Source organism: Callospermophilus lateralis, chromosome 13, assembly GCF_048772815.1.
Source record: "Callospermophilus lateralis isolate mCalLat2 chromosome 13, mCalLat2.hap1, whole genome shotgun sequence".
NCBI classification, from domain to species: Eukaryota; Metazoa; Chordata; class Mammalia; order Rodentia; family Sciuridae; genus Callospermophilus; species Callospermophilus lateralis.
Window position 1 is genome coordinate 55,312,791 of NC_135317.1, and position 15,080 is coordinate 55,327,870.

At 38.4% G+C, this 15,080-nt stretch overlaps 1 protein-coding gene across 1 annotated transcript in view; it reads left to right on the forward strand.

Moving 5' to 3' along the window:
• Positions 1-688: 688 nt before the first annotated feature.
• Desi2 (desumoylating isopeptidase 2) overlaps positions 689-15,080 on the forward strand; it is a 49,908-nt gene continuing 35,516 nt past the window's right edge. The window contains exon 1 of the mRNA XM_076831701.1: positions 689-996. Coding sequence (XP_076687816.1) covers positions 955-996 — 42 coding nt within the window. The 5' untranslated portion in view covers positions 689-954. The remainder of the gene's footprint in view (positions 997-15,080) is intronic.

A 15,080-nucleotide genomic window follows, 5' to 3' on the forward strand; every position in this document is an offset into this window, starting at 1 on the left:
TGCTGAATGAATGTACAAGCGCCTTCTGTTTCCTAGGATTCTGCTAATCTACGAATGCAGTACTATTCCCATTGGGCAGAGTAGTCTCACAAAACGTAAATTCCACCCTGAGAATTAACTGGATACGTGTCACACCCCACCCTACACCAGCAAATTGCCTCCTCTATTTCTTCACTCCTGCCCTGGGCGGGGGGAGGTGTTCGAAGGGATTTAGAAATTTTAGGATCATCACTTTAGTCTTTTGTCACATTCCGTTGACTTCATCAGACTCAATGCGACGTTAACAGGGGCAGAGGTAGCGCTTGAGAGCTTTAAGGCAGCAGAGTTCACCGCTCGTCAAGGACGAACAGCAAAAAAGGATCCGAAAGCAGATCCAAAGCAGTGCATGCTGGGATCTGTAGTTTCCCAGGGAGAGCTGCCAAGGCTCGGGACCCAGAAGCATGCTGGGAGTTGTAGTCGAGACTGTAAAGACTCCGCCTCTGTGCTTTCATAGCGAAGGGGGCATCCCGCTCTGCATGCTGGGAATTGTAGTCTCTCTGGGACCTCGCGCCTCCAGGGTGGAGAGGCTCCGAGGCTTGCCGCCATTTTAGGTCCCAAGGTGCAGCGACCAAGAACTAGAGCGCAGGCGGGCTCAGCCCCGGCGCCGGGCCGGCCCCGCCTCCGGGGCGCCTGGCGCCCGCCCCTCTCTCAAGCCCCGCCTTTCCCCACGTGTCTGTCGCCGAGGGGAGGTGCCTGAGCCCGAGCGGGCCGCCACCGGCCCGGCCCGGTCCTCGCACAAGAGTCGGCGGCGCCCGGGAGCGGCCCGGCTGCCCGATGCTTCAGCCCTGGCTGCGGCGGGCCGGGCTGTACGTTTAGTGCCCGGCGCAGGCCCCCTGAAGCGCCCGCGGGGGTGGGAGCGGCCTCCGCCCCGCGGAGACTGAGCGGCTCGAGGACGAGGCGGCGGCCGCGGGGAGGATGGGGGCTAACCAGTTAGTGGTGCTCAACGTGTACGACATGGTGAGTGCGGCCCCTGGCGGCCCCGGCCCAGCCTGGCGTCCTCTCGCGGGTCGGGTTCGGACCCCGGCCCCGGGTGCTTCCTCTCTGGCATCCCCGCCTCCAGCTTAGTTCTCAGGTGGGGGGGGGGAGGGGAGAGTAGTAATATTTTCTAATCCTTGCATTAGTCGACGCTCCTGTTAGTGCTGCCCGGTCAGCCGAGGGCTTCTGCCCAGGTACGGGAGGCTTAAACCGCTTGCTTCCCCTCAGCTTCCCTGGCCCTGGGCCCGACCCCTGGGCGTCTGAGCAGTGTCCTTTCCGCAAAGCTTCCGTCGTGCTTCCGACCTTTGTGCCACCTCCTGGCCCGCGGGATGCCCCAGTCCCGCGGTCTTGATCCGCCAGCGCATCCTGCTCCTCTGCTTCTGCGGAACCGTACATTCTAAATGCTCTCAAGTCTTCAAAAACTCCCGAGCCCCTCTAAGTCCAGAAAGTCGCAGCTGTCGATATCCCTGGTAGCTTCTCCCCAGGGGTGAACCAACACATCCTTGCCTCCAAGGCAACCTTATTAAAATTAATGAGGCTAAAATTTATCAAGAAAATAGCCCGGCTGAATTATTTAGAGATCACAGTGGGGCTCCTTTCCTAGATTCTGAAGACCACTTTCCAGGTGATGCAACAGGTGGATGACGTGACCACAGGAGAGGGAAGGGAAGAACTTGTTTATTAGGTTATCCAAGTTTGAAGTACTGTGAGCGTACAGACTTGAATGCAAGGACTGGTTCGCCTGATCATTGCTATTGAAGTACCTCCAAAAAAAAAAAAAGCATCCGGTAGACAATTATCTTTCCAGTTGGATGCATGCTTGGGTTTGTTGGCTTGCCTTTGGTTACTTAGTTTTTGTTTGTAAAGAATTACCTCCGCCAGCACCGTATAAAATTTCTTGTAAGTGGACTGACAGATGAAAAATTTCCCGTCATTATTTTTGTTGGCTTAAAGATCCAGAAAAGCAGAAACTCTGCAGTCGAGTCTTGATTCTTATTTACAGATCTAAACTTTTTATTCTCTCATGTTCTTGTGTTTCGAATGTAATATAGAAAGGGATTCTGCATGCCACATCTGGGAAGTATGTCAACGGGGCATAAGGTTTACCTCTTTAAGCCTGGAGGTGAAAAATAGTGGGTTAACATACTAAGAAAAATGAAGCGTGATAAGAAAATTAAAGAATAATCAAAAGATCCTAAAAGCATGGCACTTCGTAAGGTCTATAGCCTGTTGTTGCTTAAGAAATAAGTTTTAAGATTTAAACGTCTTGTGTTATCTGGATACCTTTCTTTATTAAAACTTTATATTACTCTTCTTTATTTTAGTGCTTCCCATCTGAATTTGGTTCCTTTTTTATTCATAAATACTATAGCAACTTGACCCTTTAGTATATATTCTACTCTTGAGAGTATATCTTGAGATATGTCTTATTTTTTTGTAAACAGTTCATCAGTGGTCAGAGACTACTGTTTCAGAGCCCAAATTCTGTGAACTTAGAGGGAGTATTGCTTTTTAAATAAAATTAATTATACTTTCCTTAGCATATATTGGGGTATTCTGTGAATCAGGAAAACAATAGCTAATTGTGGTAAACTGGGAAAGGCTAAAGAGTATATCCAAGTCTATTTTTTAGGGGAAAAGTGTTTCGAACAATGTTAAAATATCAACTTAATTTACAAAACTTTATTTCTCCATCACTTTTGTAAAGTAGGTAGGTAAACAGGAAGCAGGCAGAGAAAAGGGTGAGTTGGCCAGATAGCTAAAAATAGGATCTAGAATTTCCAGACTATAATCTTGATGCATTATTTTCTCTACTGAATAATTCTGGTGATTATTTTTTATATATTGCTTTTTCTATCAATTGGAAGAGACACTTAGTATGAATCAGAATGATAGATGAATTATTTGATTTTAAGAAAACCTGCCCTTATATGTTCCTTTCAGGAATTTTGGTCTGTTGAGTTTTTTATTTCACTAATTCAGCAACTTACCATTACTTATTTAATTTTGACCCTGAAGAAGCCATGGGATGAATTAGTTATTCATTCTTCTTTAAGGAGTTTTGAATATCATAAGGGTGCCACAATAATAATAACAGTTTAAGACACACTGACCTGATTTTGATAAGAGCAAAGGATACTGATAGATAGGTGGAGTGAAACTTGCTGAAGGGTTGGTAGGATCTCCAGGGGCAGAGAACAATCAGAATGAACAAAATGGCAAGAAAAGGGAAATATTATTTGATCCAGTATAACTAGAGTCAGTTTGGGATGCATGAAAGAAGACAAGCTGAAAGTTACACAAGAACTTTATTAGATGGTGGACTTGAGTGAAGGGCTGAGGGAGCTCTGTGAGCCAGGAAAAACCATTTTAAGGTTTTCCTGGATCAGTTTTGTTTTAGAATGAAGACCAATGGGTTGAGGTACAAATTTCTGTCTGTTATATTCATTTTGCTCAAATCTGTTTTCGTTTTTGATATAGTTTTGTTTGATGCCAAGGGCAAATTACTTACATCTTTGGATATAATTCCTATTCTTCATTGTGCATCAACCATGTGTTCCAAACTTAACATGAAAAGTTAACCATTGGTTTGCAGATATAATCATAGTTTATAGGGACCTGTTGCTGTGTAGCCTCATGCGTTTTTGTCAGATTGGAACCTCTTCAGCTATATTTTTCCTGTTCACTAGAGAGAATGTCTGTGGGTCAGACCTTTCTTCTCTAGCCTCCACATGTAAATGGTTGTGTTGGGGTCACCTGTATTAACTTCCTTCTCATGGTGGAAGAGTATAATCCTCAAAAGATTACTTAATCATGCATAGTGCTGCTAAATTATTACTTGTTCTGTTCTCAGTGATTATATTTCTGTGTACTTTGGAATAATCTACCATTAATAAAATACATACTGGAGTTATTTTCTGAGTCTTGGGAATGAGGTTATTCACCTATTCCCAGTTTAGTAACATACATAGCAAAGCAAGTGATTCAGATTAGTTTCAATTACTGGGACAAATCTCAGGTATAGTTGCTTTAACTTAAAGTCTTCATTTCTCATAGATTAGGATTTTGTGCATTTCATATTATTCTGGCAAGAAGTGAATTTCTTAAAAATACACAGGTGTTTGGTAATGTTTTTAAATTCATTCTATTAACAAGATTCCTCCTGTTTTTAAATAGTACCTATACATCTTCAGAATCTTAAAAGAATAGAAAAGAAAACACTCTCTAGGACTTTCAGGTAAGGACATTTTTACCTGGACTCCATTCTTTCAGCCTGCATGTCTCCATTAGGCTGCTCCAAGAGAGTGTGAGGTTATGTAGACACGATAGGTCTGATTTCTCATATATCCATAACTAAATTCAGACTTTGGAGCAAGTTCCAGATTCATACATGTAAATATTTTCATTACCTAAGTGATTCCACAATATCTCCAAATCTACATGGTCAGGAACAATCTTCTTCCCTCCTTTCCATACCTCATACTCTTGCTTCTCACCTCAGGCCACCCCCCCAAAAACACTTCCACTTTTGTTGTAATTTTATCTCGATAAATAGCACTTTGGTTTACTCAGTTTCCCAAATCAGAAACTTGGGAGTAAATCTAAATTTCTCTTTATTACCAACCCTTCACAGTCAGCAGGCCTGGGCTCTTTTAGTTTGGTTGATTTCTTGGCATATAGTGGGTAATCTGTGATCAGGAAATCATTGCAATTGTGGAAACTGGGAAAGGCTAGAGAGTATACTTAAGCCAATATTTTTTAAGAGAAGAAAGTTCTGAATGATATTAAAATATCACCTACTTAACAAAGCGTTATTCTTCTGATCACTTGTGTAAAGTAACAAAATTTTATAATCAGTGCCTTAAACCAGAAGTATGCTTAAACCCAGAGGTAAATTGTCCCAGGATTATTTCAGTAGTTCAGTTATGTCATTAAGAGCCAAGATTTTCCATGCTCCTACTCATGGATAACTATACTTATTGGTCCTTGTCCTTGGTTTGTCCCCTCATTGTTGTAAAATTATTACTGTAACACTGAACATGGTATCTTCATTCCACAGCACAATGTAAAGGAAGATAGAAAGGTGGAGCCTTTCTCTACATGTACCTCTCTCTTTTAACAGAAAGCAGAAGCCTTTGTCAGAATCATCCTTCCCCAAGAAATTGTCCAAAATTTAGTCACATGTAACTTCTCAAGCGAGTGAATATCTGGCTTTTCTGGCCTGTATGGTAAGTTGCAAGGAAGGAAGGAAGAAAGACTGTTGGAAATGACAGTAAGGATGTCTGTCACATATTTTACTTTATGAATATTCTTTAAATTGGTTATTCAAGTTTCACTGTTGCTTATCAAGTTCAGGCCCTTGTTATTGCTCTTTGTATAATGATGGCCTTCTGACTAGTTTCAATCTCTGGTATTGCTTTTTTTTTTTTTTTTTTTTTTTAATTTATCTTCCATTCTGTTACCAAAGCAGCCTTTCTGAAACACAAATGATTGTGCTATTCCTCTGCTTAAAATTCACCTATAAAATAAAATTTAATGCTTTTTATGTTGGGCCCCTACCTGACAATAAAGGCCCATCTTCTCTCCCTGTGTGTGTGTGTGTGTGTGTGTGTATACACACACTCTGTGCTCTCACAATGAAAGTTTTTAGTTATCCAAAAAGGATATCTTATGCCACTTCACACCTTGGTGTCTTGACACTGCTAGTCCTCTTGTCTGGAAATGTCTTGGTCCAGTATTGATGAGCTGTACCTCCTGCTCCTTCTGGCTATGGCTACATTGATCAGACTTGGGTGTATTTCTGTGCCCTAGTTGTCCTTTCTGCACGTCTCAATTGCTGCATGTATTATAATCCTGAGCATCCTATTATACTATAAATTCCTTGATAACATCATGATCACCACCAGTATCTGGAATAATGCTTGTCCTTAGAAGATGTTCTATAAATATTTGCCAAATAAATGGAAATTTAATTAGCCATTTTTTATCAGAATTGATAGTACTTAAATGGCATGAAAAAAATCACATGATCCTCCTCTTTATGCCAAATACTTATTTGTGGGGTGTTTTGATTTGTTTTGTTTTGTTTTTAATTGATTAATTTATTCTAATTAGGTATATATGACAGCAGTATGTATTTTGATTCATTGTACACAATTGTAGCACAACTTTTCGTTTCCCTGGTTGTACACTATGAAGCATTGCATCATATGTGCAGTCACACATGTACCTCAAATAATGACGTCCATCTCATTCCACCATGCCCCCATGCCCCCTTCCTTCCCTTTAATCCCCTTTGCCCAATCCCCCCATCATGGATCAGCATCTACTTGTCAGAGAAAATATTTGGCCTTTGGTTTTTTGGGATTGGCTTGCTTAGCTTAGCATAATATTATTCTCTTTCAATGTTGAGTAATATTTCATTGTGTACCTATATCACAGTTTATTTATCCATTCATCTATTGAAAGGCATCTAGATTGGTTCCTCAGTTTAGCTATTGTGAATTGAGCTGCTATAAATTGATATGGCTGCATTACTATAGTGTGCTGTTTTTAAGTCATTTGGATATAGACCAAGGAGTGGGATATCTGGGTCAAATGGAGGTTCCATTTCAAGTTTTCTGAGGAATCTCCATACTGCTTTCCAATTTGCAGTCCTACCAGCAATATGTGAATATCCTTTTCCCCCACATCCTTGCACATTCTTATTGTTGTTTGTATTCTTGATAACTGCCATTCTGACTGGTATGAGATGAAATGTTAGAGTAGTTTTGATTTGCATTTCTCTTATTACTAGAGATATTGAACATTTTTTTCATATATTTTTTGATAGATTGTCTTCTTCTGAGAAGTATCTGTTCAACTCCTTAGCCCTCTATTGATTGGGTTGTTTGTTTTTTGGTGTTAAGTTTTTTGAGTTCTTGATATATCCTGGAGATTAGTGCTCTATCTGATGTGCATGTGGCAAAAATTTACTCCCAAAATTTAGGCTCTCTATTCACTTCGATGTTTCTTTTGCTGAGAACCTTTTTAGTTTTAAGCCATCACAATTATTGATTCTTGATTTTATTTCTTACGATTTAGGTATCTTGTTAAGGGAGTTGGGGGCCTAAATCAACATGATGAAGATTTAGGCCTACTTTTTTCTCTATTAGGCACAGGGTCTCTTGCCACTGTCTGGCTGGGCACAAAATCACAAGCCACTCACAGCTTTGTAGATTCAAACAGCAATTCTTTATTCCCGAACTCACACCGGCCCTCTCCAAACACGTTCTGGGGAAATCCACGTTCTCTGCCCAAATCCACACCACCACTGGGCTTCTGTCTCCCAAAAATACTGTCTGAATCCCATGAGAACTCAAGAGGAACTCAGGCAGCAGGATACACCCTATTCCCAGCAAGAATAACCTTAAACCTGGAACCACCCTAAACCCGGATTGTCCTAAACCGGGAATGCCCTAAATCCAAGGAGAGCCTTAAACCCTGATCCGCCCTGGTCCTTGAGCAAGGTCACCTTACATGCAGTGTCACTGCAAAATGTCCAAGGCAGGTCCATTTTACCACGAGTCCTTCCTGTAAGCAACATGGGGTACGCTGGCAAGGAAATTGACATATCTACTTGGCTAATGGCTCTCAGCAGTCTCTGGTCTAATGCCTAGGTCTTTGATCCACTTTGAGTTGAGTTTTGTGTATGGTGAGCTATAGGGATTTAGTTTCATTTTGCTGCGTAGGGCTTTCCAGTTTTCCTAGCACCATTTGTTGAAGAGGCTATCTTTTCTCCAATGTATGTTTTTGGTGCCTTTGTCTAGTATGAGATAACTGTATTTATGTGGGTTTGTCTCTGTGTCTTTTATTCTGTACCATTGGTCTACATGCCTATTTTGGTGCCAGTATCATGCTGTTTTTGTTACTTTAGCTTTGTATTATAGTTTAAGGTCTGATATTGTGATATGTCGCCTGCTTTACCTTTCTTGCTAAGGATTGCTTTGGCAATTCTGGGTCTCTTATTTTTCCAGGTGAATTTCGTGATTGCTTTTTCTATTTTTATGAGGAATGACATTGGGATTTTAATTGGAATCACATTGAATCTGTATAGCGCTTTGGATAGTATGGCCATTTTGACAATATTAATTTTGCCTATCCAAGAGCATGAGAGATGTTTACATCTTCTAAGGTCTTCAATTTCTTTCTTTAATGTTCTGTAGTTTTCATTGTAGAAGTCTTTCACCTCTTTTGTTAAATTGATTCCCAAGTGTTTTATTTATTTATTTATTTATTTATTGAGGCTAATATGAATGGGGTAGTTTTCCTAATTTCTCTTTCAGAGGATTCATCATTGATGTATAGAAATGCATTTAATTTATGGGTATTGATTTTATATCCTTCTACTTTGCTGAATTCATTTATTCTAGAAGTTTTCTGGTAGAATTTTTTGATTCTCTAAGTATAGAATCGTGTCTTGTTAAGGAAGTTGGGGCCTAATCCTATATGATGAAGATTTGGGCCTACTTTTTCCTCTATCAGGCACAGGGTCTCTGGTCTAATGCCTAGATCTTTGGTAATAATGATAGTTTGAGTTCTTCTTTCCTGTTCTTATCCCTTTAATTTCTTTTGTTGTCTAATTGCTCTGGCTAGAGTTTCAAGGATTATGTTGAATGGTTTTAGGTTTTTTTTTTTTTAACCCTTGTATCTTTTCTTAGTATACTGCTAGACTTTAGCTTTGATTATGGGAAATGAAGGACCAAATGAAAGAATGAGGAAGAAAAATATTTGACAAAACATTTTGGTGGATTAAAAAACAACAATGGAAGTGGCACATACCTCTAATCCCAGCAACTCTGGAGGCTGAGGCAGGGGGATCACAAGTGTGAGGCTAGCCTGGACAACTTAGCAAGACCATATCTCAAAATAAAAAGGTCTGGGTATGGAGCTCCATGGTAGAGCACCCCTGACTTCAGTACTCCATACCACCAAAGGATGAGGGGTGGACTGAGGAAAAGGAAATGTTTTTAATCTGTTTATATTTTGAAGTTAGATCCTACTTAAAAGGTAACCTTTCTAAAAAATATATTGTTAGTTCTTGAATTTTAGCATAGATTAGTTCTTAGGAACTAGTCTTAATTTTCTTGTAGCAAGTATGTTTCTTGGACCAGTGCCATTTCCCATCACTTGCCATAGAAACAGTTACCAATTAGTCTAGCTAAGCAAAAAGGACAATAAGAAATCTGCCTGCTCTGCCTTCCTCTCGTATTCATGGCATCATGGCATTATCATTTTTCTTTTATTCTTTCTTTTTTGTAGTTTAGTATATGAGAAAAGGCTTTCAGTCTCCTTTTTTTTTTTTTTTTTTTTCCTTCTGCTACAGTTAAATTGACAGGAACTTAAGAGATTTAAGACAATACAAATTTGTTTAGCTCACACTTCTATAAGAAGTTCAGGTAGGCTAGATTGGTTTTTCTGTTTCAGACTTCACAGACCAAAATCAAGGTGTTAGACCTTTGCTGCTTCTAAGCTTCTTCAAAACGTTAATAGAAGTCAGTTGCTTTTAGTTTTAAGTCTTGGGTTCCATTCCTTGATGGCTGTCAGCTGATGAAGTGGCTCTGTCTTCAAACCAGCAATGGCATATTGAGTCCTCACACTTCAAGTATCTGTGACTTTTTCTGCCATCTCTCTTCTACCTGCAGCCAGAGAAAGTACTCTGCTTTTAAGAGCATATGGTAACAAATGGGACACAGCCCAATACTTCATTTTATTTACCTATTTTTAAAAATTAATTATATTTGCAAAGTCATTTTGCCATGTAATGTGACATATTCACAGATATGGATGTACTTTGGAGTCAGTCTTTCTACCATTCCAGATATGAAAGGTATATTATAAAACCAAAAATTTTAGTGTTCCCTTTTAGCAGTTACTTGACTTGGTAGAGGATAAATATTAACTAGTAACTTAAAATAGAAAATGCAAAGTATTGAAAAAGTATAAAAACTTTTATGGTTGGCAACTACTCAGATGTTAATAGGGTCCAAGCCTATGAGTAACTAAAGCATCAGTAGTATAGTGTATGTCATGTTTATGATAATGAATAAAATTAACAAAATAGAACTTTTAAAACTTGAAAATTCAGTGCCTCTAAAATACTAAATAGCCTTTTGTTTAGGTTAACTCTTTAATAGGTTTTCTTAAGACTCAACATTATACTTTCCATTTGCTGACTGTCAAAGATTACTTAAATTCATAGGAACATTATTGTTCAAGTGTCTCCAGCCAATTGGTAAATGGGATGTAAAAGGAAGACCTCCAAAATAATTTTATTAAACTAAAAGAAAAGCAGAATAACAATAAAAAGAAATGAGGAAATGGAATACATGAAAATAATTTCAACTCCCCATTCCCCCCTTTCTCTTAGCCCCTGATACCTACCATTTTACTTTGGCTCTCTATAAATTTAACTAGGTACCTCATATAAGTGGAATCATGCAGTATTTGCCCTTTTGTGACTGGCTTATTTTACTTAGCATAATGTCCTCAGATCTATCAGTGTCATAGCATGTGTCAGAATTTTGTTCTTTTTTAAGGTCAAATAGTATTTCATTATATGTATGTACCACATTTTGTTTATCCATTCATCCATTGATGTTACTTCCTTCTGCCTTTTGGATATGGTTAATAATTCTGCTATGAATATGGGTATACAAATATCTATTTGGATGTATGCTCAGAAGTCTGTAGGTTTTTAAAAATTGAACTTGGGCTAAACCAATAATTAATTTGAGAGGCATTGGCATTTTTATATCTTACTCCTTTTCCTCCCTGTTGATGAAAATGGGATTTTTGTTTTGAAATTTTAATCCAGAAAATACATGCAAAGAGTTAAACAAGTTTAATGTAAGCTCCCCTATCTAAGCCACCTGTTATAAAATAAAGCTAATAAATAAGTAAAAGACATGGTATATTAAGAAGCAATAAGTGCTGATGAGGAAACTGGGCAGGAAAAAAAGAGAGACAATGTAGGTAAGGCTAATATAGTTGTAATTTATCCTGCAGTTTTAAATAGAGTCAGAAGGACCTGACCAACAGGAAAGAAAGACAAAAGAGTGCATCATGTGGGTACCTAGGAAAAGAGCATTCTGTCAGGGGAAAGTGAGCTCAGAGGTACTCAGTCAGGTCACATGGTGCCTTGTAAGTATAAATGTACAGAAGAAATAAAAGTTTTTAGAGGAATTTCTGACTTGTATTCCCAAGTAGATTCATGAGGATCATTGAAAAAAGGGCAAGCAGTACCAAAGAGGGAAACAATCATAAATTAGATTTAGTAGATTCCACAAACAAAACGAACAAAAAAATTGCTCAATTTAAAACTAGTGGTAGTCTGTGAACAGCTATTCAGAACCAAAGAGAAACAGGATTTTAAAAGTTTCTTAGAACTCTGAGTAGAGGATGAAAAGGATTAAGCACTAGGCAGAATTTTTTTTTTAAGTTAGGAAAAGTAATTAAGACCTGATTTAATTTTCGGATTTCTAGAATAAAACAAAAAAGTTTATAAATACACAATGGCAAAAAAAAGTTATTATAAAGGGATTAAAACCAATCCAATTTTAAATTTCTTTTTCATGGTACCATAGCCTCAAAGTCTCTGATTATATTGACCAAACCTTGAGTGAGTGGGAAAATAAAAGCAATGAGCAACCCTGCAGAGGCAAAGGTTAGTCAACAAGTGATTCTTGTTGGTATTAGAAAATTATATTTGAGTATATGTGTAAATTTTTTTCACTAAAATATAAGTAGTGTTGGGATAAAATCAGACCAAGAAAGAGCATAGAAAACATTTTCATATGACAGAGAAAATATAAAATGAAGACAAGTAGGACCAAGCATTTAAATTATGAAATAACAATAATAAATTTAAATTCCCTATTAGATTGTACAATTATATTTATACTGTGTTAGTCTGCTTTTTGTTGCTGAGAAAACCTGAGAAAAATAACTTAAAGGAAGATTGATTAATTTTGATTCACAGTTTTAGAGGTTTCAGTTCATGATTGACTGGCTGCAAGGGAAAAACATCATAGTGGAAGGGAGCAGGTAAGAAAAGCTATCAGCTCATGACAGCCAGGAAGCACACACAGACTGAGAAGGAGAAGAAGCAAGCACATTGAGCATACATGGGAGGAGCCAGGGACAAGATATTGTCCCCAAATTCACACCTACAGTGACCTATTTCCTTCAACCATGCTCTGCGTGCTTGCAGTTTCCACCATTTCCACCACCTCCAGTAGTCCGTTCAGCTATCAGTATATTAATGCGCTAATGCGGTCAGAGCCCTCATGATTAGCTCTCTTCCCTAAAGCCCCACTTCTGAATATTGCTGCATTGGGGTCCAGCCTCGAACACATGAGCTTTTGGTGTACAAACCACAAGTATCCTCTGCATTACAGAAGTTTTAAAATGTATATGATCAAAACTCTTGGCCTTTTATGAGCTTTTAGCTTCTTGTCATCCGTAGGAAGATTATCTCTTATATAAAATTACAGAAATAATTTGTTTCCAAGTAGAACACCAATTATCCCAACAGTATATTGAATAATCCATACCTCCCTATATTAATTTGAGGCACAACTACATTTCTCCTATATTAATTACTGTGGATATATAGATCTATTTCAAGATTTTCTGTATTCTTTGTTAAGTTAGTTGCCTCTTTCTGAACTATTATTAGATGTTTAATTGCAGTAATCTTCTACAGTGTTTTGGTATCTGCTTATGTCAGTTTCTCTTACTTCCTTTCAGAATTGTCTTTATTTTTCTCATATTCACTTTTTCAAAATGAATTTAGAAGCAGTTTGTGGGGAGAAAAAGTGTAATAATAAGTGTAATAATACTACAGTTAGGAATAATTTGAGGGAATGAATTGATAGAATTATCATATTGAGTTGTCCTGTAATAACAGTTAACATTTTTTAATGTTTTCTGTTTGCCAGCCATTGTACTAGGATATTCCCTAATATTTTCATTCCTTTTTAAGACGATGAAACTGAGGCTTAGCTGAAAAACCTGCTCTTGACACTAAAACTGTACTCTTAACCACTATATTTCTCCTTCCTCATATCATCCCATCTCTTAAGAAAGTATTATTAGAGGGAATAGGGACGTAGCTCAGTGGTGGAGTGCTTACCTGACATGCATGAAGCCCTAGGTTCAAAACTCAGCACCTCAAAAAAAGAAAAAGGGAGAGTGCCTTTATTTGTCCTACCCTCACATCCTTTGAAATAATTTCTGCAGCACTCTTTGGAACTCATGGATAGACAGTGCAAAAACAGATAAGTCCTACATATCCTAAACCTTTTCTATGAATATTTCTGCTATAGTTGATGTAAGTGTCAACTTGTCTAGGGCATGTTACCCATGTCTGATGTTGCTGTGGAGGTATTTTTTTTGTATATATGATTAACATTTAAGTAAGTAGACTTTGAGTAAAGCAAATAATCTTCCATTATATGGGTCTCATCCAATCAGTTGAAGGTCTTAATAGAAAAGACTGAGATCCCCCAAGAAGGAATTCTGCTGTCAGATAAGTTGCAGTATCAACTCTTCCCTACAGATTGGAGACTTGCCAGTCCCCATATTCATGTGAGCCAGTTCCTTAAAATAGTGACACCCTTATTTTCCCCTCTTTATCTGGGTTAGATTCTAGGTCTACCATTATAATCAGTCCTTCTATCATATACTTATCTAGCAACTCTAGTTTAAAAGCAACTGTCCATTCTACACCCCAGCAGCTGGATGCAGCTAGAGAAAAACATACAAGCAATCCTAACTGATCTCACTTTAAAATTGTGACCACAAATCCTAAGAGGGCACTAAATGCTATCTGGCAATGCTTCTTTATTCCTGTGGTCAATTTACATTCCCACTCTCCAAAGCAACTACAATATTTTTCGTACCCTCTTCTCATTTCTTATACCTAACTTACTTTCAGAGATGACCTCAAAGTTTATTTCTTTGAAGAAGGAAAAAAAAAAAAGATAAATGAGAATTTTCTCATGCTTTCACCACCACTGTTTTATTATAATCTCCCTTTCCTCCTATGATATGGAATGAATTGTCCATGTTCCATGTGGGTGAAACCTTCCAGGAAGGTATCATAGATTCCATATCTTGCATATCTATGCAAGCATTTCTCAGAATTGTTAGCACTCTATCTGCCTTATCAGTTTTTCTTTTCTAGTATATCATCCCATTGGCAACTGAATATACTGTAGTATTTTCCAGTCCTCATCCCTTTAAACAGAATTAGTGGTATACTTTAGCATTACCTTTACTTACTATCCCCATATTGTAACATGCTTACATGGAGGTTTGTCTTTTTAAATCAACTTCCTCAAAAATGTTGAAAAAAGTTAAATGTTAGTCTTTATTTTAAAAAGACTAACAAAAAAGAGAAAGACCTGTTGTTGTTTCAATTCCATCTTTCCTAACCTGTTGTTCTTTATCTGTGGACACCAAACAATAATGTAGTAACAGATTTTTAAGTTTCTCACTCTGACCTTGAGGCAGATACTTACTGTTCTTTTTCTCCCTAGAAGCATAGTAATTGCTTTAAAAATGTTTGTTGCACTTGCTTGACTTTCCCTAGAACTTGTCATCCTGAAACAATTCCTTCCCCTACTGTGTCTTTCTGTTAGTCCCTTGGTGCTTCTGGGAGGCTGCTGTAGAAGTCTGCTGATGGGGATCATCAGTGGCTTATCTTCCCCCCCCCCCCCCCCAGCGCCTTTCTGGCTGACTCCTCACCGCTGGAGGCCTGCCCCTCTCTACTATAGTGTTTACATGTTTACTTTTTTTTTTTTTTTTTTGAGATTAGGTCTCTCCATGATCCCCCAGCTGGTCTCAAACTCCTGGGCTCAAGTAGTCCTCTTACCTCAGCCTCCCAAGCACATCACCACTAGCCTCTGCTGTTGTAATAAATCTTCTTACCCTGTCAGGTAGCAGATGATAGCCCTTAACCATCTGCATGGGTTCGGAGTAAGAGAACTAAAGAGGAATAAGGACTGAGGAAGGGACAGCAA